The 24,365-nt window shown below is 43.5% G+C and overlaps 1 protein-coding gene across 4 annotated transcripts in view; it reads left to right on the forward strand.

Moving 5' to 3' along the window:
• TLE1 (TLE family member 1, transcriptional corepressor) overlaps positions 1-24,365 on the forward strand; it is a 100,373-nt gene that overhangs the window by 37,567 nt on the left and 38,441 nt on the right. The window contains exons 6-9 of one of the 4 annotated variants that reach the window (XM_038769397.1): positions 1,322-1,426; positions 17,800-18,004; positions 18,785-18,801; positions 21,508-21,546. In XM_038769397.1, coding sequence (XP_038625325.1) covers positions 1,322-1,426; positions 17,800-18,004; positions 18,785-18,801; positions 21,508-21,546 — 366 coding nt within the window. The remainder of the gene's footprint in view (positions 1-1,321; positions 1,427-17,799; positions 18,005-18,784; positions 18,802-21,507; positions 21,547-24,365) is intronic. The other 3 variants (XM_038769398.1, XM_038769400.1, XM_038769401.1) reach the window with 3 other exon arrangements.

Raw genomic sequence — 24,365 nt, forward strand, 5'->3', positions numbered from 1 at the left:
ACTTTACACAGTTTTAACTTACCAAGATGACGTTAATATTCCAAACATGAAGCAGTATGGCCTATTGGAAAGAGCACAGTCCTGGGAGTCAGAGGGCCTGGGTTCTAATTCCATCTCTGCCACTTGCCTGCTCCACCACTTGCCTGCTGTGTGACTTTGGGCAAGTCACTTAAATTCTCTGTGCTTCCATTTCCTCATCAGAAAAATGGGAATTCAATACCTGTGCTCCCTCCTACTGAGACTGTGAGCCTCATAAGGGACCTGAGTATCTTCTATCTACCCTAGCACTTAGTGCAGTGCCTGGCACATAGTAAGTACTTAACAAACACCACTGTTATTGAGAAGTAGTATGTCCGAGTGGATAGAGCATAGGCCTGGGAGTCAGAAGGACCTGGGTTCTAATCCCAGTTTTGCCACTTGTCTGCTATGTGACCTTGGGCAAGTCACTTAACTTCTCTGTGCCTCCATTAACTCATCTGTAAAATGGGGATTAAGACTGTGAGCCCTCTGTGGGACAGGGACCGTGTCCACCCAATGAACTTGTACGTACTCCAATGCTTAGTATGGTGCCTGGCACAAAGTAAGCACTTAAATGCTTGTTGAGCGCTTATTGAGCTATCGAGCACTTGAGGGAGTCCAATCCAACAGAATTAGCAGACACTTTCCCTGCCCAGAATGAGCTTACAGTCTAGAGGGGGAGACAGAAATTAATATGAATAAATAAGTAATTTATAATATATAATTTAAAGGGAAATGGTATGTTCTTTGGTTCATCCTTCCTTGCCTAGTGGGTCGCAAGTCTTAGGTGGCTTTCAATTGCCTCCAAAAGCATTGTAGTCTGGGACACTCTGGGCCTGGATTTAGTGCATCCAAAAGAGACTTCACCTCCTTCACTTTTTTTTTTAATGGTATTTATTAAGTGCTTACTGTGTGTCAATCCCTGCTTTAAACATCGGGGTAGGTACAAGATGATCAGGTTGGTCAGAGTCCCTGTCCCACAAAGGGCTCACAGTCTTAAATCAGAGGGAGGAGGATTTAATCCCCATTTTCACAGATGAGGTAACTGAGACCCAGAGAAATGAAGTGACTTGCCCAAGGTCACACAGGGGCAGATGGCAGAACCAGGACTGGAACCCAGGCCCTCTAATTCCCAGGGCCCAGGTTCTTTCCACTAAGCCACACTGCTTCTCATTGCATTCCGTGGAATGCATCTGACCCTTAGGTATGTCCTTAGATGGGAGAGGTTTCGGAAGGTCCAGGGAGAACTCTTGCTTGACTTGTAAGTTTAATAGCTCCTCATCTCTTTTTGTGTCCTTGAAAGCACCAGCAACAAGTGGCCCAAGCCGTTGAACGTGCCAAGCAAGTGACCATGGCTGAGCTGAATGCCATCATCGGGGTACGTGGCCTTCCAGGTCTACCTCCTACAGTGTGTATAACCAGCTTTCATTTCTTCTTGCTTTGGTAGTTTAAGTTAAGAATGTGATTGTTTGAAATTTGATGTTCCGGGAGATATGCCGAGGTTCAAGACAGTTGGGGAGGGGAGGTGGCTGGGGGTGGGGAAAGCTAGCTCTAATGGGATTTTAACTGGTTCCTTGTGTGCACTTGCTGGGACAAACCTTTTTATACTGCATTAGTTGATCAGTATCAAACACTTCCAAATGGGTGGACTTTTGATGGTTCACTTTCCCCTCTCCCTACAACGTGAGATCATGAGTTTAGACCCCAGCTTGCTATTGTTCCAGTTCATTTCGTTATCTCTGCCTTTGCCTTGTGCTTTTCAAGGTACTTGCAACCTGTGTAACTATTCACTCTTCTGCCTCATTTTTTTTTTCCTCCTTGTGCCTCTTTCATGAATTTCAAAATGGTCTGTCAATGAAAAGAAATTTCTATTGCTTTGGGAGAAGTGTTAATTGTCTGACATAGTGTTCTAATAGCCTTTCACTAAGTTTTTGCTTTTAAATATGCTGAGATCAGTTCACACTCCTTGCTTGTGACCGACTGTCAATCACAAGTCATTTGCTTTACATTAATGAACCTGGTGAACCATGCACTCTTTCCTCTGCATGAGTTCACTTCCCCTCCACAAAGTCTAGAGTTTCTCTCATGTTTTCGGCCCATCCAGACTAAGTGAAAGAAGGAGCCGCAACAAGGAGCTGTTCTTTCTGATTTTATTCATATGTGAGAGCCTTGAGCAGATTCAAATTACTCATTTATCAATTTATGTTAATTGCTTGTGAGAAGATGCCCTGCTGGTCTTTATAGTTCCCTCAGACACTTTGTAATGATAATTAGACATGCTGCTGTACGGATTAACAGTGCCATAGTCCAATGACGTTTACAGACAATGGAACCAGTTAATCCATCTGTGCTTAAAATTACATCCCAACTGGAGATGGAGAAAAAGCATAAGAGCGAGGGAGGATTAAAAGAATGAGCCTCAGCTTGAAAACTCTCCTTTCATCAGTTTCTCAATTGCAGATCTGCAGTCGGTTTGCCTGTGGTAAGCTATTGGCAGTCAATTAGGTGAAATAAACTAGGAGGGTGACCTTCATTTCCTTTTAATAGCTTTTTCCTCCCCGAAATCAGGAGCTTCAGTGGATTTTCAGCTTAAATTTTATTCAAGCTGCTTTATTACACTTGACAGCTTAGCTTTGCATAAACAATCTCCCTCCCCTTCTCTTTCCACAAATCCATCCTTGCTTTCCCCTCAGCCCCCGCCACCCCCCCCACCTCCATGCACACATACCTTGGTATCAATTTTTGACTGTTGGCTCTCTAATCACATTCAACAGAAAATACAATTACATCTGCATTTGTCTTTGGTCCCCCTTTCTTGGTAATGAATTGCTCTAGTCCGCAGATCAAATCAAATATTCACATGGTACTCTTACATGAAAGATGTTTGATTAGCCAACGACTAGTAGTGGATTGTACTTGTAGTTTGAAAATGAACTTTCTTCCTGAAGAGCTTGAGGATGAGAAACCCTATTTAGAATAAAAAGAAAATATATGCAAAGCCCCTCACAAAAAGCAGGCTGAACTTAAAGGAACATAATTGGATTGCTATAGAGTCTAAATTCTCCCAAATAACCTTGAGGGCACACCTTTCCTTATATATGCATGTCTGCCCTGATTCCTTCTTTGAAAGCAGCTGATTATTTAGCATTGAGAGCTTGGCAAAATAGGAAAACAAATATTCAACAACATCCCCCATTTTTACTTCAGTTAAATCGATTCTAGCCCAGAAACTCCTTTGGAGGTAAGAATGTCCTGCTTCGTTTTTTATGAACTCTTTTCATGAAAAGTCAAAAACGAGCCCAGGACACGTTCACTTTGGAGGATGACACATTTAGTTTTTGGAAGAAAGAAACCCTTCTCTTTTTCATAATAAGGATCATTACATCAATTTAACTTGGCTCGAAGCTCAGTGCGGGTGCTAAGATTCGTGCATTAGGGAGAGCACAGACTTGTGCTAACTGCCGGTCTTCACTGTACGTGGATCTGTTAAGTTTGTAATTGATATTTTTAGGTCTGTGTATTTGTCAGGGCGATCTTTTATAGTTTGGCATGATCCATAATTATCCTATGCCGCACAATACATTTCATGCTCTGACATATGCTTGATTTTCCTTGAAAGGGATTGTGTGCATCCTGGAAAATCGGAGTAGCATAAAATTGGGTTGACAATTCAGTGGACCTGTGCACCCCTTCATTGAACATGCAGTGTGTCAACCTGTCTCCCCAGAGGGGAGGCAGCATCGGGAGACTGTCTGTTACTACAAGCAGCAGCTGCACTGAAAGTTTGATAGCAGCTGTCAGTATTGTTCGGGGACCCGACTTAGTGTACAGAACAATAGGCGGGGCCATGCTCTTAAACTGCAGCGTCTTTCAGGCTAAGAAAAGAAATAGTAATTTAACGGTTTAGACATCTATTACCAGTGTGAAAGATCATGAAAGAGGCCTCTTTAAAATGCAGATGAGCCGAAACCACCTCAATCCGCTCAGTCACTCTACAGAGCTAAAGATATTTCTCTGCCTCAAACTTGGAAAAGTTGAAAGATTTTCTTCAGCTCAGAGAGCCGGGCCTCCAAATAAATCCGAGTGGGGTGTGGAGTGCTTTGGCTTTTTCCTGATGGTTCGGCTGTCTCTTGCCGACTTCCATCTCCTAGGCATGGCTGGTGGCCCGTGGCCTTAGTCTTTGCAGTAGCTAGGCTAGAAGTCGAAGCCTGGTCAAAGGCAGGTCAAAATACAAAGATCATCTACTGGGAGAACTCAAAAGAGAGCAACTTTTGTTTGGGGACTGGGGGCTGAGTCCCCCAGTCCAAAATAACAACAGTGAAGGGGCTGAGGAGTGATTGCTTGTTTACCTGATGCTGTTTGCATTTTAAAAGCTATTTGTCATTAAATAGGCTCCATTCTCAAAGATAACAGGAAAAGGGTTATTTCATAAAACAAAGTACCTAGTGAGCTCCTAAGGTCTTTTTGCTTGGGGTGACTTACAGACCCCAGAAGCTTAAGAGGAACAAGCTGGGTTGTGGGGAGTGAATACAGGCAGTATCTGTCAGCTTGAGGTGGGGCCAACTTCTTTTCTCGGAGATGCCTTCCTGTAAGACTAGTCCAACCAAATGCTGGACTTTTCCAGCCATTAAATAGTTGTTTCTGAATGACCTTTTTTTCAAGTTCCCGGCAGTTGAGCAGATTCTCCATATTCATTCAATCGTATTTATTGAGCGCTTACTGTGTGCAGAGCACTGTACTAAGCGCTTGGGAAGTAGAAGTCGGCAACATATAGAGACGGTCCCGGGCTCACAGTCTAGAAGGGGGAGACAGACAACAAAACAAAACATGTAGACAGGTGTCGAAATAGAACAAATAGAATTAAAGCTATATGCAAATCATTAACAAAATAGAATATTAAATATGTACAAGTAAAATAAATAGAGTAATAAATCTGTACAAATATCAATCAATCAATCGTATTTATTGAGTGCTTACTGTGTGCAGAGCACTGTACTAAGCGCTTGGGAAGTACAAGTTGGCAACATATAGAGACAGTCCCTACCCAACAGTGGGCTCACAGTCTAGAAGGGGGAGACAGAAGAAAACCAAACATATTAACAAAATAAAATAAATAGAATAGATATGTACAAGCAAAATAAATAAATAGAGTAATAAATATGTACAAACATATACATATATACAGGTGCTGTGGGGAAGGGAAGGAGGTAAGACGGGGGGATGGAGAGGGCGATGAGGGGGAGAGGAAGGAGGGGGCTCAGTCTGGGAAGGCCTCCTGGAGGAGGTGAGCTCTCAGTAGGGCCTCGAAGGGAGGAAGAGTGTTAGCTTGGCGGATGGGCAGAGGGAGGGCATTCCAGGCCAGGGGAAGGACGTGGGTCGGGGGTCGACCGCAGGACAGGCAAGAATGAGGTACAGAGTATGCAGCATTGGTTTTAGCACAAACTTAAAAAAGTTCAAGGTGGCTCAGGAGGAGATGGGGTGGAGAAATAGAAAACTTTTAAAACTATTTGAAGCAAAGTTTAGATGCATAGGTGTTACCGAACTCCACTGGATTCGGCACTCCTCACATGGAGGGGCAGGTGGGGCACTTAGCTGCTGGCGTGTAAGTGGATTGTCACGGCAGGATTGGATGGAATGGGTGTACATGTGCTCTGTATGCGTGTGTGGTTGAGGGAGAGATGATAAAGCAGTAGGCAGGTGACCCAGCGGTTCTCCACAGATTTCACTAAGCAAACTAGGATTGCAAATTGGAAAACACACCTTCTTCCCCCCAATTTCTGCGCTAATGATGGTCTGCAAATGGCAGGGAGTCTAAGAAACCTCAGGAAGGACAGGATTCATTCAATCGTATTTATTGAGCGCTTACTGTGTGCAGAGCACTGTACTAAGTGCTTGGGAAGTACAAGTTGGCAACATATAGAGATGGTCCCTACCCAACAGTAGGCTCACAGTCTAGAAGGGGGAGTCAGAGAACAAAACAAAACATTAACAAAATAAAATAAATAGAATAAATATGTACAAATAAAATAGAGTAATAAATACGTACATACATATATACAGGTGCTGTGGGGAGGGGAAGGAGGTAAGTCTGGGGGGATAGAGAAGGAGAGGAGGGGGAGAGGAAGGAGGGGGCTCAGTCTGGGAAGGCCTCCTGGAGGAGGTGAGCTCTCAGTAGGGCCTTGAAGGGAGGAAGAGAGCTAGCTTGGCGGATGTGCGGAGGGAGGGCATTCCAGGCCAGGGGGATGACGTGGGCCGGGGGTCGATGGCGGGACAGGTCGAGAACGAGGCACGGTGAAGAGATTAGCGACAGGAGCGGAGGGTGCAGGCTGGGCTGTAGAAGGAGAGAAGGGAGGTGAGGTAGGAGGGGGCAAGGTGATGGAGAGCCTTGAAGCCGAGGGTGAGGAGTTTTGTGCCTCTTTGCTTGAAATAAGATGATTATGTTTTGGGTTTTTTTTTATGCACCAACTAGTTTTTTTTAGGCCTTTCAACCTGTAGGCCCATGCTAATATCTCTATGAAGGTGCCTGTGATTGTGCCGGAGCATGAAGAGGGTTCATTGTTGATGCTCCAAAGGCGGGCCGCATCATTATAAAGGCTTGTTCCTCGTAATGAAGTTGGGACAGGTTAAGAGCGATTTGAGTTTCCTCAAGGTGTTTTTTTAGTTTTTTCAGGTTTTGGATAAATTTCACAGATGCATTCTGTGAAATGCATCTTTTGGGCTGACTACTCTGGAGACAGATTGAGTTGTATGCCTCCTAAAGGGCTCTCTACTGTTGCATGAGGTGATTGGCTAAAGGATTAGCAAGATGCGGGATTATTTTTCTCCTTTGGCTGGGGCTGCCAGCTATCTCCGGGATTGTAGTGTGTGAAGTTTAAGAGGATAAGGTTAACCTCTTGAGGGTTTATTCTTATGAGTATGTAGTTAATCCTTGGAAAGCCCTATAAAAAAAAAAAGCCAGGTGCTGTGGGTTTCTTGATGGAACAGAAATTCTGCCTAGAAAAAATAACATCCATAAGTGCAAGGAAAGAAGCAAAAGACACTGGAGCAGCACTTGAGCTCTCTGGTTCATTTTAGTGCTACACCCTGCATAGAAATATACATTTTAGCAGGAAAGCAATTAGTTGTTTTGGCCCCAAAGAGGAAGGGCAAAAGGCTTTTGCCACACACTTCTTTTTGTGGAATCTTGGCTCATTTAAGGAACTTGATAGAACTGTACTGTTAAACTCCTTGTGGAGAGAAAGCTTTTCTATGGGGTATATGCTGGGGCTTGCCCCAGCTCTTCCATAGTCTTTCAAAGAGTCAAGTTATTCAGTGCTGCAGGGGTTTTTTGTTGTCAGGGAGAGGGATTGACCAGTGTGCTGGTGTGACATGCTAATGCTCAGCATCTGAAGCAGGGAGATAAAGAAAAAACAAAACTTCCTTAGTGAGTTCCTGGTCTCAAAATTACATGTACCAAAATGCCTTCTCAGAAGACGGTAACAATGAGAGCAGAGGAGCATTCTGAGAACATGCTGATAAAGACAGTACAATACAGCAGAGGCAGTGCTGAAAGATGCACATTTAGGCCAGTGGAACGAGGCAAGACCTAAAAAGCTGGCGAGTGGTTATCGGTATCCCAGAGCCCCAACATGTCATGCTGTGGTGGTTTGCCAGTAGCTAGGCCAAAACTGTAGGGCTGTGGGCATTGTTGCTTGTTAGGAAAGAGTCTCTTTTCCCAAGAAATACAAGTTGGAAAAACTCTATCACCCCCCTGCTTTTCTTTTTAATTAGTATTAAGTGCTCACTATGTGCCAGGCACCGTTCTAGGCGCTGGGGTAGATACAAGGTAATCCGGTTACCATTTTACAGATGAGGTAACTGAAGCACAGAGAAGTGAATTGACTTGTCCAAGGTCACACAGACAAGTGGAATTCTTTTCTGTAGCTTTGAAGTACAAGGGCATTATTGTGCCAGGTACTACTGGGCACCTCTGGAGCATCAGCAAGTGGGTCTTGATCTAGCCACATGAATGCCCTTATGTACAGTATTTTCCAAATGAAATATGGATTTGTGATGAAAAATCAGTGGACCTTGTACCATGGGAGGCATGAGTCTGCCATTGAGCCCCAGCAGTGCCTTGGGTGTGGTGTGGGAAGTCTTAAATTGGGGGCTCCTTGGAATTACAGTACTTTTGATCTGGGAGGATGGAAATGAGAAGCAGTGTGGCTTAGTGGAAACAGCACGGGCTTGGGAGTCAGAGGTCATGGGTTCTAATCCCAGCTCTGCCGCTTCTCTGCTGTGAGACCTTGGGCAAGCCACTTAACTTCTCTGGGCCTCAGTTACCTGTAAAATGGGGATTAAGACTGTGTGCCCCACGTGGGACAACCTGAATACCTTGATTTACCCAGTGCTTAGAACAGTGCTTGGCGTATAGTAAGCACTTAACAAATACCATTATTATTATTAATAATAATAAATGGAAAATTGCTTGATACCTTCATGAGCACAGATTAGTCCTGTTCAGAGTTCTTTGCTGCCAAAACCAAGTCTTCCCCCTACTATCCCTGGTAGATTCATGTCTATTCTAAAGAGTAGCTAGCCTTTCCAACATGGATACCTGGACATTGAAATGGTGCTGGTCATGGCCGGGGGAACGTCTGGGAGATGCCAAATAGAGATCATTCAATATGTACTACTGACTGACTGAGCCAATAAAAGCGGATGGGCCAGAGAAAGGGCAGTGGAGGGCCTAGAACAGCCCAGATAATGACAGGGATGATGATGATAATAGTGATTGTGATATTTAAGTGGCTACTATGTGCTAAGCACTGTACTAAGTGCTAGGGCAGATACAAGAAAGTCAGTTTGGATACAGTTCCTGCTCATAGTCTAAGGGTTCTCGGCTCTGCTCCACCACCTGCTTGCTGTGTGACTTTGGGCAGGTCACAGCTTCTCTGCCTCAGTTTCCTCATCTGTAAAATAGGGATTCAATACCGGTTCTCCCTCCAGCCCCACGTGGGACAGGAACTGTGTCTGACCTGATTGTCTTATGTCTACCCCAGCACTGAGCTCAGTGCTTGGAACGTAGTAAGTATTTACCAAATATTATCATCGTCATTAAGGAGGAAGGAGAACAGATATTTCACCCCCATTTTGTAGAGGTGGAAACTGAGGTACGGAGATGTTAAGCATCTTACCCAAGGTCACACAGCAAGCAAGCGTCAGCGTTGTGGTTAGAGCCCAGCCTGGGTTGGGAGAAACGATTTTATCCGAGGTCTTCCATGAGATAGAAATGTTAAGGGCTGGTTCCTTTCCTACCTGGCATCCCAACAATCTGGGGATCTGGCACTGAGAGAGGTGTGTGCCCCTCCCCACCCCTGTTTCCTGTCTATTCTGTTCATTCTATTAATTTTTAAAAGGTGTTGCTGGAGAATGGTCAGGGAGTAGTTTCTTCCTGTTCCTCAACTTGGGGAGGGGCCCATCTGCATGGTGGGTACTCTCCTCTTGGAACACACTGGTGTCTTCCTAGGTTTCACAATAAGACTGGAGTTCCCAACCCTCGAATACTAGGCTCCTGAGGCATAGTTATATCCCAGAAGCCACAGAAGGAAGAGCAGTGTCCCCCCCCCCCCCCCCCAATCTTGTTGGAGACAGACATGTGCCTGTTACAGATGGGGAATCACCAGCAAAGGAAGTAGCTATGTTCTCACTCTGCCCACTCCCCTACAATGTACCTTTCACCTATGTTGTTACGGAGGGGAGAGGACCAAGCCTGAGCAGCCACACCAAGTTCGCCCCCACCGCCGGGCATACACCCCTAAAGGTGCCATTCATCCTCAAGGATAAAAGCAGCAACAAGGTTATGCACCATATCCTTGCACTGCGTGGGGGTGGAGGTGGGGGTGAAGAAAGGAGGGGGAAGAAAGTCATTATCCCTCCTGCTTCTGCTTCCTCTATGTCCCTGGGACCATCTCCCTTTGGATTGTAATTGTTCACTCTCTCCTACACATCAAATGAATGAGGAATCAAGCTAAGCAAAAAGAAATTCAGAGAAACAATTGAGGGATTTTTTTTTTTTCTTTTTAAAGGAGCCAAGTCATGAGAAAAGAAAGGAGAGATGTCAGGTGATGACAACAACCCTCTCTGTATACAGTGCTTACCTTATAGTGCAAGGAGCTTCTAGAGATTTAAAAAAAATCCCAACCCTCCCATCATTTCAGGATCAGGGCCCAGTGCAACTATGTTTTATGATTAGAGGAAACATGGCCCAGGGAATTAGCGATGGGTCCATAGTGGCATGAGACAGAATTGGTGCTAGATACTAAGCCACAATTGGTGGTATTTATTGAGCACTTATTGTGTGCAGAGCACTGGACTAAGTGCTTGGGAGAGTACAATACAACAGAGTTGGTAGACATGTTCCCTGCCCAAAGGGAATTTACAGCCTAGAGTGGGGGACAGACATTAAAATAAATTCCCGCTATGTACATAAATGCTCTGGGGCTGGAGGTGGGGTGAATATCAAGTACTTAAAGGGTACAGATCCAAGTGAGTAAGTGACACAGAAGGAAGAGGGAATAGGGGAAATGAGGCCTTATTCAGTTGTCTTTATTGAATGCTTACTGTGTGCAGGACACTGTACTAAATGCTTGGGAGAGTACAACACAACAATAAACAGACACATTCCCTGCCCCCAACGAGTTTACAGCCTAGAGACTAGTCTACAGTCTAGTCAGTTTCTTGACCTGCAACCCAGCATTCTAGCCAGTCTACCATGCTGCTTTTCTGATACCATATCGCTCCTGAAAGCCGAAATTGCACAAACCACTTCTGAAAAAGGGATATTCTAGAATAGGCAAATAAAATGAATGATCTAAACCAGTCGCCACTCCTCAGAAAGGTGAAGGGCCGTGGGTTTAGCATACTAAACATGTATGGATTAAATCTCATCACAGGTCAGGGAAGAAAGCATTGGTCTTAGCAGACAGGGCTAGAGTCGGTCGTCAACTTCTAGAAAAGTGTTCCGAGGTGGTGTGAGAGCTTCCGTGTTCAGGGTGGAGAAAAAAAAATTGGGGGGAGGCAGAGGATCTGAAGAATGAGTTACCTGGCTTCAGTTGTGCTTTTCGGTGTTCAAAATGGAGGCAGTATACCTTTTCTGCTTTAGGATTGATGGCATCCGTGTCTCAACTTTCCACATTGATTTCATGGTTTCCTATGAGGTCTAAAACAAATGGGTTCTTTCTGTCTCCCGATAATGGCCCTGGGTTGATTGGAAGAGCCATGTGATGTTGGCCCTGCCTGGAAATCCAAAGCTATCTAAATAAGAACTTGAGAAAAATCTGAATTTCAAACTTACGGTCTTTAAAGTTACGCAGACACACAGTAATAAAGCACTGTATGCCGTTGTACCCCATGTGCACCCCTCTTTTATGGTATTTGGTAAGCATTTACTCTGTGCCAGACACTGTACCAAGTGGTGGGGTAGATACAAGATAATCAGGTTAGACACAGTCCCTGTCCCACATGGGGCTCACAGTTTAAAGTCGGAGGGAGGAGGATTTTAATCCCCGTTTTACCGGCACAGAGTAGTTGTGACTCGCCCAAGGTTGCAGAGCCGACCTGTGGCTGTCCAGGATTATAAAATGCAGAAATGTTGAGAAGTAGCATTTTAAAGTTGTGAATGGAAACACCAGTTTGTGTTTTTATATAACTAGCCCACATTGCACATAATCTACAATTATTTACTAATAATAGCATCAAGTGCCTTCTAACTGCAGAGCACAGTTCTAGGTGCTTGAGAAAGTACAATAGAATCAAAACACACGTTCCCTGTCCACTACGGAGTTGACAGTATATGTAATGTTCTGTAGAGTTTTCCTCCCTATTTGAAGGTGATGCCACAGACCGAGGTTTGAGTGTGTGGTTGAGAAGGTCAGTACACGACCCATTGCTCTGACCGACTTGCACACACAAAGACTGTCCTTTGGTGTGCTGTTATGTTTGTTCACAACACCTGATGCTGGTTTCACTTTTGTCTCATGTTTATAAGTTAATGTTCAGATTTCACCTCAATCAGCCCATCAGTGGTATTTATTGAACACGTACTGTTTGGAGAGCACTGTTCTAAGCGATTGGGAAAGTACAGTAAAATGGGGTTGGTAGGCCTGATCCCTGCCCACGAGGAGCTTTCCATCTACTGGGGAAGACAGACATTATAATAAATTACAGAGGGGGGGGAAAAAGGAGAGTATAAGGATATGGACATAAGTGCTGTGGGGCTGGGGAGAGTATCAAAGTGCTTAAGGGGTGCACAGATGGGAGGGTGGGTAGGGGAAATGAGAGCTTAGTCAGGGAAGGCCTCTTGGAGGAGATGTGATTTTAGGAGGGTTTGTATAGGGCACCATTCCTGGGTGGGTTCTAGGTAATGCTAGCTCGGGTTTTCCTTGTATTTCTCCAACCAATTTGAATTATTTGCAGTGTGGCCTAGGGGATACAGCACAGGCCTGGGAGTGAGAAGGACCTAGGTTCTAATGTCGGCTCCACCACTTGTCTGCTGTGTGACCTTGGGCAAGTCACTTCACTTCTCTGTGCCTCAGTTTCTTCATCTGTAAAATGGACGTTAAGACTGTGGGCCCCATGTGGGACATGGACTCTGCCCAATATGATTATATCTTGTATCTACCTCAGTACTTAGAATAGTACCTGGCATGTAGTAAGCATTTAACAGAGACCATTAAAACAAACAAACCCCCCCCCCCCCCCCCCCAATCAGTATCTCCAGAATCCCTTCCCTACAGTCAGGGATCATGTCTACCAGGTTTATTATACTCTCACAAGCGCTTAGTATAGTGCTCTGCACACAGTGGACTGTAAGCTCTCCGAGGGCAGGGACCTCATCTACAGAGTCTACCATACTCTCCTAAGCAGTTAGTACAGTGCTTTGGTGAAAGACAACACTCAATAAATACTGTTGATTGAGGGGTTATTTGTAAGTTTCTGTGCAGAAGTTGGTGAGAGGAAACAGGCCAGCGCTTAGAACAGTGCCCAGTGCTTAGAACAGTGCTCTGCACATAGTAAGCGCTTAACAAATGCCATTATTATTATTATTGTTGAGTTTTAAGAGGGAGCTCCAGTGAGGAAAAAGGTATAGTGAAATCTGAAAGAGACTTGATAAAACAATTTGGCAACTCAGTGGGCATAAAAAAATGGGAAATATAAATTGGTAATGGACAACAGACTCACAGCTTTGTTCCAGATTGATAGCCTTAGTTGCAAAACAACAGGTCTACCAATAAAAATTGTTTGGTCCCAAATGCACACTCTGATAGCTTTGCAGTGTATTTTCTGTTTTGTCAAGTGTCACAGATAAAGATGCCAGTACCAGGGTTTCTTAATGTCAGGAACTAAATCAACATCAATAGTATTTAGTGAGCACCAACTGTGAGCAGAGAACTAAGTGCTTGGGTGTATATATAGAAGAAGCAAAAAAGTTCCATCCCTGCTCTCAAGGAACTTACCTGCTAATGGGAGGAGAAAAGCAAACATAAGTTGATGGAAAGTAATGGTGTGAGAGTAGATATAAGTAGCAAACATTGTTGGGTAAATCAATTACAAAGGATTTACCCATAGGGAAACAGTTAAGTGCATTAGTAACCAAATGAAGGAACATGGAGAAAAAGGGTTAGAGAATGGAACAAGCTGATCTCTCTTCTCTAGTGTTAGGTGTTCTGCGGGTCTGGGTTTTATACCTCTTGGCCCACCTCCAAATAAAATATGCAAAAGCATCATCAGCTCTAGATCAGCAACAGTTGAACTGAGCCAACAGTTTGCTACCCAACAAGTAAAGGACTCCTACAGGACCAGTGGTTTCAGAGCCTTTATTTATTCAGCAAACATTCACTCCCTTGAGTTTTCATGAAGCAAGTGCTTTCAAAAATTGTCCCATAGCATTCTTAGTACAGTGCTCTGCACACAGTGAGCACTCAATAAATACGATTGAATGAATTAATGCATTCTTGAGAAGGTATATTTGTGCTTGGCACATAGTAAGCACTTAACAAATACCACAGATTATTCCTTCAATGATGATTGTGGTATTTTTTAAACGCTTCCTATGCGCCAGGCACTCTGCTAAACGCTGGGGTTGGTTACAAGCAAATCGGGTTGGACACAGTCGCTGTTCCACATTGGATTCACATTTTTAATCTCCATTTTACAGAAGAGGTATCTGAAGCAAAGAGAAGTTAAGTGACTTGCCCAAGGACACACAGCGGACAAGTGGACAAGCCCGAATTAGAACCTAGGTCCTTCTGACGCCCAGGTTTGGGCTCTATCCACTAAGCCACACTGCTTCTCTAATCTGTAAGCTCCTTGTGGGCAGGGAACATGTCTACCAACTCTTAAATTGTACTCTCCAAAGCACTTAGTCCAGTGCTCTGCACACAGTAAACGCTTGATAAATTCCATTGGTTGGTTGATTGACTCAGAGAAGACCCGGGGTTGGGGGTGGGGGGGGGTGTCTTTTTTGTTGATGTTTTGTTTGGGTCTCTGCTTCATGTACATTTCATTTTAGCAAGTTCTTGGTCTTAAAACTGGATCCATTTCTGGTCTCTCTAGAAAAAAATTTAAGGTATTAAAAAGAGTGACCATAATTTTCATCATTGTTGCCTGGGAAGGGCTAAGGGTGGTTCTTTTCTTTTTCAGAGGGGGGATTCTGAGGCATAGGCTAATAGCCACCCAGGTCCCTGAAGTTTTAGCCCAGCTAGGGTGTGATTTAGGAGGAAGGGATTGGGTGACTTAGTAGGGGGAGTTTGGGTGAGTTTCATGGCTATCACTGTTGGTCGTTGTCGGCTTAACCCTGTAAACCGATTTTCCAGTTGGGAAGCCCTTTCACCCTCAGCAATGTAGCCGAAAAATGGTGCCTGTGTGGACGTGCTACATATTTCTGTTTTGCCTTTTAAAAACTGGAGGTGCTAAGGGGTTGGTAGCGGAATACCACCCTGACTCTGTTTGTATTAATGACTAAAATCTTAACTTCTTCAGAAGGGTCACCATCGGATTTGGTCTACTGCTCCCGTTGAATTAAGTTTCTCTTTCCCTTTTTTGTGTGTTGGGGGTGGGGGGAAGGGGGGAGGAGCATGGTGGGGAGGGGGGCACGGAGAGTGTAAATCAGAGCTGTGGTTAATTACCCCAGTGTAGTTGCTTGTGTATGCATCACTGCATTTTTTTTCCCCAGAAACCGGACACAGCTCTTGATCTCCAAGTAATGATAGTAATTGGTGGTAGGACAGACCTGTTACTCATCCTTCTCTGAGCACATTTCTTATGGCAGGTGTCTAGTTTTTAATTAAGTGCTAATGAGCGTGCCTAGTGGACCGCGATGCTGCTGCCAACTTCTCCAGTTTTATGTCTTGCTGTTGCTGAGCTTTTAAAAGGTGACAGAGCAGGCATTAGTGTCTTTGATGCGACAGGAAGGTGATTACATGCATAAAGATAATTGTTCCTATGAACTAATATAGTAAACCTCTAGTTTATGAATGCTTTCCTAGAAATTCTATTAATGGTTTCTTCTCTAATCCCCTCCCCTAATATTCCTTTAGTTTGGATATTGCATACCAGGCAGTCAAAGATGGGTATGCCAAAGTTGATCCAGAGGTTCACTGAGATTGATTTTTAGATGGGGTGAAATAGTCTTGCACCCCAAATCTATTTTTTATGATATTTGTTGAGCACTTACTATGTGCCAGGCAGTGTACTAAGCACTGGGGTAGATATAAGATCATCAGGTTGGACACAGTCATGCAGAGCACTGTACTAAGCGCTTGGGAAGTACAAGTTGGCAACATATAGAGACGGTCCCTACCCAACAGCAGGTTCACAGTCTAGAAGGGGGAGACAGAGAACAAAACAAAACATATTAACAAAATAAAATAAATAGAATAAATATGTACAAATAAAATAGAGTAATAAATACACACAAACATATATACATATATACAGGTGCTGTGGGGAGGGGAAGGAGGTAAAGGGGGGGATGGGGAGGGGGATGAGGGGGAGAGGAAGGAGGGGGCTCAGTCACATGGGGCTCACAGTCTTAATCCCCACAGATAAGTGAATTGCCTTGCTCAAAGTCGTACAGCAGACAAGTGACAATTGCCAACTTGTACTTCCCAAGCGCTTAGTACAGTGCTCTGCACACAGTAAGTGCTCAATAAATACGATTGAATGAATGAATGAAGTGATGGAGCTGGAATTAGAACCCAGGTCTTTCTGACTCCCAGGCCCATGTGCTTTCCACTAAACCATGCTCCCTCTCAATCTATTCAACTACAGATCTTTTTCTTAAATTAATTCCTATTTTAAAAGTATACCATGTTAAGGTAATTTGAGGCCGGGGTGGGAATATTTAGGGATGCAGGAATTCAGGAAAGGACTTCCTTCATGAGGTAAACTGAATCACTGAGACTTTGAGAAGTCATCATCATTAAAGGGTATTGAATGAGTCCCCATCATGGATGGAGCACCTGTATTAGGCATGGGGGAAACATAACTGAAGTTAAAGACATAACCCTTGCCCTTGAGGTGCTTACTGTCTAATGGGGGAAATTGGCAGGAGGTGAACGAGTAAGAGCTTAAGTACAAATGAGGAAAACAGAAAGTAAGCAATTAAATAATAAACAGCTCTGCATATGAGAGTGTGAAACACTAGCCTGTTTTGACCTGGATAGACAGACCTGGGACTGGTCAGGGAGACACAATTATGACTCCTGGTAAATTGAACCAAACCATTGGCCCTACTCTACTAATTGAGTGGCTTGGTTGGTGAAACGATGGTTATGTGAAGGAAAGATAGTTAAAAAGTTCAGGCAATATAAGTGGAAATTGACACAGAAAACTTGCTCCCTGAGGGTAGGAATCGTGTCTGCCAACTCTACTGCATTGTATTCTCCGGAGCACTTGGTTCAGTGCACTACCCATAGTAAGTGCTCAATAAATACCATCAATTGGTTGTTATCCTGGCCACATCTAGACTACCCTAACCAGGCTTGCTTACAGTTCAGAGCAGCATGTTTCTAGAGCAGCATCAATCAGCAGCCTAAATTAGTACCCGACCAAAAACAAACAAAAAACCCCCCCACAGACATACAAAAGTGAAAGATGCAGGTTTTACAGTCGCCCCCCCCCCCCATTCAATCAGGGTTTATAATCAGTGGTTCTGTCATGCTACTGGTGTAGGTAGTAGCTCTCACGACTCCCAGAGAGCTAGAAGCCAATCCGGGGTCAGGTTGGGAACCTGGGTGGGCAGAGGCTGGGCAGGGAGAGGCATGGAAACTGGGTGGCTGGGAGACACTAGGCAGGGACAGGGAGCTGGGCGGTAAGGCATAGAGGGCTTGGGAGGGGAGAAGGACCAAGCCTGGTGTGGAGGGAAGGGAATTTTTATGGGAGGGAGCCTAATTTTCGATGGCTATATTAGGACTGCAGTGATGGTTACAGCGATTTTTTTTGAGACCTCCATAATTAAAATAATAAAGTAGCTCTGTGGATTTGGGATGATAGGGCAGGAAGTGAGAAATAGATAGGTGGGGGAAATGGGGTGGGTGTCACCATTTTTGACCCTGAAATGCTAACCACATGTTTATTTTTCCTCTTTCCCTTTGTATCTCTCTCTCTGACTTTCTCTCTCCCCCCCCCCCCCATCTTTTTCTTTCTCACATGTGACCATCTATTCTGTTTCCCCTGGTGAACCCCACCCCGCCATTTTACATATCCACTCTTTTCCTCACACCCTACTACCACTTACAGCAGCAGCAATTGCAGGCCCAGCACCTCTCCCATGGCCATGGACCTCCAGTGCCTCTTACACCCCATCCTTCAGGACTCCAACCCCCTGGAATCCCACCCCTTGGAAGCAGCGCTGGCCTCCTTGCGCTCTCCAGTGCTTTGAGTGGGCAGCCTCACCTGGCAATCAAAGATGACAAGAAACACCATGACACAGAACACCACAGAGGTGAGAGGCGTGGCAAGCCTGATTAGGACATTCTTTGTCCAATGAATATTCATAGATTGCTGCAAATGGTGCGCATCTCTAAAGAAATCTCAAGTTTCTATAGAATGAAAATGAGGAAAGGAAGAAAAAAAGCTGCCACAAAACATTTGATACCCAGTTCAGCTTGGAAGTTTTCAGTGTTTGAAATAGGGGATTCTTAGGATTCTCCAGCTGAACTGTGTTTCAGGGGTAAATGTTTTGTAGCAGGTTTTTTGGTTGTTTTTTTTTTTTTGACATTTTGGCAAATGCTTAGTGTAACACCAGTGGCCTGCACCATATTGTGGAAAACTGTTAACTGCTTAATTGGGTAATTTTCAAAGAAAGTAATGTTGTTAAATGGGGCGAAATAAGAAGTTAAATTTGAAAGTGAATGTGTTCAAATGAAAGGTTAGATAATTGCATCTGTCACTACTTAGTTTCATAGGCTTAAATTCTAGTATGCATTAACTATTAGGCAAAATTGCACTTGACTCATTTTTTTTGAAGAAAAGTAATTTATTCTGTGATACAATTTAAAAAATAGGCTTTGTATATGGCTAAAAACTGTAAATCTTGTTTACAAAATACTGTAATTTTCAGGAAATCACTGTATTAGGAATGTGCAATGACATATAAATAAAAGCCATTTTTAAAACTGTTCGGGGCTTGTGTTCTAATTTTCCCCCCTTTTTTTTTATTTCTGTTCTTGCCTCTGTGTCTGAACGGGCATGTCTGTGCATTTCTTGGTAACCACGGGAACAGACAGAGAACCAGGCACAGTAAGTACTGAAACTCATGTTAACATCAAAATTATTTACACTTCTACAATATTTGGACCACCCTCTCCTTCCACATCTTTTCTCTCCTTTCTCTACTTTCCCCTTTTCCTAAAACCCCTCTCTCTTCCATCCCTCCACCCCCCAGTCACATGATCTTTTTTCTAGATTGATATTTTCCCTCTTTCTATTTTTTGGTCTTCCTTAAGTAGTGGTATTGGTTAAGTGCTTACTATGTGCCAAGCACTGTACTAAGCACTGGGATAGATACAAGATAATCAGGTCCCACATGGAGTTCACAATCTGAGGAGGAGGGAGAAAATAGCAAGATTACACCTGTCTCCCTCTTAGATGATAATGTGTTTTTCGTGTTAGGTCAGAAGAACAAATTGGTTTAATGATAAAACTCCTATGGCCATGATCTACAATGGTACAGGGCAATATGTACTTTTAAAACTGCAATGTTCCCCTTGAATGCTCTTTGATCTGTGCCTGCCTCAGAGCCACTTCAAGTAAAAAAAGTTGAGAGTAGCTTGGGATCTGAAGGCCAAATCATGCAGATTTTGCTTTAGATGGCCATCCAGGTGAGGAATCAAAATTCACATATGAAATTGCTTAACAGGATTAGGGGTGGGGCAGGTGATGGAGGAGGTGGTTCACTCATTTCCTCCATCTAAACCGTGGCACTCTTGTGAATAGGTCTCAGCCACTAGATTTTCAGAGCAGCCATAGTTTCCCTTGGAAAATTGTCCTTGGGGCACGGATTTTAATTTAAATAAAATTATATTAAAATAAAGACGTGACTTAAATCCCAAGGAAAGAGAGGCAGAGACACGTAGGCCTTTATATTCTCTGCAGGCATGTCTGTCTCATCTGCTGCACATGTAGCTCTAGTCTCTTGGCAGGAACCAGGGAGGTTCAGGCTCTCGTTTCCTAACTCAGGTGATTGAGCAGTGTCTGTTTTTGTCTTCTCTGACTTGTACTAATCGAAACGATGAGTTATGTGTACTGGAAATACTGTCTGGGCTTTCTGTTTTATAACCCCTGTCTTTGAATACTAGCGGGGCTCTAGTATTGAGTGGGGGTGAAGAGAAGATTATTTCCCAACTACTTGCAGTTTGATGGAGCCCAATTTGTTTTTTGTTCTTTTGTTGTTGGTTTTTTTCCCCGATGGAGGTCAGAGGTTAAGAGTACTTGTGCAAGTGTGTGGAAATAGGCAAGGAAATGGTTTTTGTTTAGCTATTCCTGGGGAGACTGCAATTTGGGGGCAGCCTAATCTTTTATTTTTTTAAAGTGTAGGGCTATGTAATCTCTGCAGATTATGTGAAGGAAACTCCAGAGTTTGAAAATAATGTGCAAAATGTTGATGAACCAATTTGAGGTGGAACATTGAGCAATTGCCAATGTGACCGTTTCAGTTCATTTGCTCCCAATAATGTTATTTATGGGCAGCCTTTTCCTCTGAGGTGTCAAAAGGTGAGGCCTTCTGGCGGACTAAAGAAATAATCAGCAGAGATGGGAGAATTGTGAATCGGGGATGCTTTGATGTCTTCCATAGGCTTTCTATATATGTTAAATTTCTTTGAATTTATAAAGAGCCAAATGTATAAAAATTGATTAAGGAAATGGTTTAATTTTTAGCAGGTGGCCCGAGTTGTTGAGACCTTGCTTCTCCGACCCCCTTCCCTCCTCACCACCCACCTCACTCTACCACCCATCACATTTTTGTGGTGGTTAGGATATTGAGAGTTTAGCATAACCTAGAAAATTATAGTGAATGCTTATGGCTATGGAAAACAGGAGAAGCAGAGGCTTACCCTTCTGACATAAGTGTCATTCTCTTAAAAACACTCAAGTTAGTGCCCATATTTATTACTTAACTCTCTTCCCCACATCCTCTTTTTTATATTTTATAGTAGTTGAAAGTAATGGGTTTTTTTTTTCAATTTGGTCTGTTAAGCCATGGTGGATTGTTTTGGGTTTTTAAATTTTTTTTCAACTTGGCTATATTAGCAATTTAGGTTTACCGAATAAAAATGCAATGAATGCATTGCATTGACCAATCAGTGGAATGCTGCAGTAGGAAATTAAATAGGATGTCTAAGGTTGCTTATTGCTTGTTTTATGTGTGCTTTTTTACACTTGATTTTCTGTAAATACCACTGGCGTCAATAATGTTAGACATTGGTATTTAATTTCAGCGGGCCCCTTCCAATTAAATACACATGCCGATGGCATTGTACTGATAATACAAAATAGACTGGAAACAACTTTTTAGCCTGATCTTTTTAAGTTCTCTTGCGTACATCCCACGAAGGGTAGAAATCAGTGGAGCAAAGTAGCTATCCTTTTTGGGTGACTTTTTTTATCGATTAGAAAGCACTCGCTGCTACGCCGTCCTGCATCCTTACGCAGAGCTTAATATAAGTCCCGTATTAATAGGTTACAGACGTAATGGGGCCATGAGTAATGTGTCGCTGCTGGCAAATAAAAATAAATTAAGGGAACGTAGTCAAATTTTCAGGGTAATGTAATTTGAAACACTCACCGGCAAGGCCAGTGCTATGACAGGGTGAAGGATGAGTGGGTGCAGTGTGATGCTGTGTGCAAGAAGAGGTTAAGGACAATTGTCCCAGGACAGAGTGGTCTGGTATTTCCAAACTCAGCAGCCTCTCCTTTTCCCTTTGTTAACCCAACCTGTACATGAAGGGCAAACTTCGGGGACCTGTGCAGACCCGGAGTGTGAGGGTGAGTATGTTTTACTTGTTTATGAGCCTTAAAATTCTCATCACATTAATGTAATCAAAAAATTTGACTGGCCCCTTGTGGTGTTTGAAGAAGAGACATGGCATGGTTCAGTTAATGTACATAGTAGTGGCCAGTATTCAGTCAATCAATTGTATTTGAGCACTTATTGTGTGCAGAGCACTGTACTAAGCGCTTGGGAGAGTACAATAATGACTTGAGACTTCTAAGGGTGGAGGGGAAATAATACCTGCTTTTTAAGTATGCCAACCCTGTGGGGCCAGTGGAGTCTAGCTTAACAAGTTGGTTCTGTCCCCACTCCCCGCATTATTAACTGACGGTTGGTGGTTTCTGTTTTCTACGAGCTCTGATTAGTCACATGTTTCCCTGGCTATTGGAGGTGGTGACATCAATGCAAATATGTCTCAGGTGTTAACTCTTCCTCGAATAGTGCGACACGCCCAGACAGCAGAGACATGCAAAGTCCTTAATAAAGACTACCGACTTCAGCAAAGAGCCATAACTCTTTTATGTACTTGGAAGTCATCTGAAAATCAATTGCAAGTATCTCTGAAGGAAATCATTTTGACACAGCCTGATTAGGAAGGCCTGAGTTGCAAAAAACTAAGTCTCGACTTTCCTTTCATGTGTCTGAAGAGTAAATGGTGTTTCGTGTTTTTTATTGCCTTTGAAAAGTGTTCCCTGCCAAGTAGCAGAAAAGACGCTTCTCGAGACAGGGGCATCCATAACTAAAACTCCGCTTAAGGTGTTTGATTAGTGTTTATCAGGAAGTCTGCAAAATACAACTCACTGGAATTGGGCCCAGGTGATTTTCTATTTAAGCTCACCTTTAAGTATGTCTGTGATAGCTTTATTTCTAGCAAAGAGAAACAACTTCATGATTTCATTTTCTTTTCTAAATATTGTCATCTGTTTAGAAACTCTCCCCGTTCTCTAGTAGGCCTTTACTGCTTTTATTCATGGAAAACGTCCCACTATGTTCCAGGCAAGAGCCTGAATTTCACATGGGAAGATGCAGTTTGGGCCATTCCTGGATTATGCCAAATGCTTTAAATTCTTCTGAGTCAGTGTTCTGTAGCATTCGTACACTGATTAGCAGGCATCTTGCTGAAGATTACCTGGTTTATCGTTTTAGCATTTTTTAAGTATACTTGTCTAGGCATTGTACATAACACCCAGGAAACAACCCTGCTTTGGAAGTTTATGTACCAGGAAGTAATTTAAAATCTAGTTTTGACTGTGATTATTCTTTAAATGTTCTGTTTAAATATCCCCATTGGTCCACTGTGCCTAGGTGTGTGGCTTTGTGTCTTAAGGAGAACAGGAGACCGAAGGCCCCTGAAGGGAAGCAGCGTCTCCTAGTGGGAAAAGCACAGGCCTGGAGTCAGAAGATCTGGGTTCTAATCCCAGTTCTGCCACTTGCCTGCTGTGTGACTGTGGGCAAGTCATTCAACAGTACTGTGCCTGAGTTCCTCATCTGGAAAATGGGGATTAACTTGGACTGTGAGTCCCATGTGGAACAGGGACTCTGTCTGACCTGATTAACTCATATCTGCCTTAGGGCTTAGTGCAGTGTTTGGCACATAGTAAGTGCTTAACAAATATTATTATTATTATTATTCAGTTGTATCCTGTGTCTAGTTTTGGCTTGGGTTCCCCTCCACCCTAGATCTTATCCCAAGTTTTCCATCTTTAAAAATTTTTCAAAATGAAACCATATTGGAGAAAATTATGACCCTGGAACACTTGCTTTTGTGGGTAGCTCTATTGTGCCTTCTTGGAATTTCACATCTATTAGTGTCCCAGCCTTACCCTAACCAGCTGACTCGATTTCCAAATTTTATTCTCAGAGAAGGGATAAATGATTTAGCCCAAATATTTATGGATAAATCTTCACCCGCCACCCCCCCGCCAGCCCCCGCCCCAACAACTAGGCCAGGAAATTGGAAGAATATAGTGGTCGGAGTCAAATAGGTTCTCTCTGCAGCCAATTAAATGTTTCCGTTTCAAGCAGGATCAGTTGCTTAGAAGGCAAGGGGCTACTAGCAACAGGTTTTCATTTTAGATAGGATCCAGAAGTCCATTGTGTGCTTTCTTCTCATGAAATAGCATCTTCTGAAAAGGAAGAACATTCTGACTTGCAAGAGAATGCTCAGCGCTATAAACAGTATACAAGAAACTAGGGATGGCCCACTTTCCCCTACCTTTATCGGATGTGATTGATCCAACGGGTCAATCGGAGGTATATTAGCTCCTCAGGGACCACCCTCCAATCCACTGGAAAAGACAGTTTACTAAAGGACCCAAAAAGGATGGATTTAATACATCAAGAGTCATGTCTTGCCTAAAGGGCATGTGCTCAGGGTCATACTTTGAAGTTCTGTAGTTGCATGTCTTGGAGAGCAGGTGGCTGTGTTTATTTTATCATCTCCCCCTCCCCCGCCATTGTGAGCTCCTTGTGGTGTATTGTACTTTCCCAAATGCTTAATACTCTGCACATAGTAAGTGCTCAATAGATACCATTGATTGATCCATTTGCGTGGGAAGAGGGGGAACTTGGCACCCAATCAATCCATGGTATTGTGTGATATGGGAAACAATGCTCTATCCCTGAAAAGTAAGGGGATTTTCAGTTCTTTCCTGGGGTCAACATGATTCCAGCCCGCAAGGAGCTTACAGTCTACTCATGTTTCCTCAGCTGTAAAATGGACTGTAAGCTTCTTGTGGGCAGGAATCAGGTCAACTAAATTAGTTGTACACTCCTACGTGCTAAGCAGTGCGCTGCACCCAACAGGCCCCCC

Source organism: Tachyglossus aculeatus, chromosome X4 (genome assembly GCF_015852505.1).
Source record: "Tachyglossus aculeatus isolate mTacAcu1 chromosome X4, mTacAcu1.pri, whole genome shotgun sequence".
In the NCBI taxonomy this organism is placed as follows: Eukaryota; Metazoa; Chordata; class Mammalia; order Monotremata; family Tachyglossidae; genus Tachyglossus; species Tachyglossus aculeatus.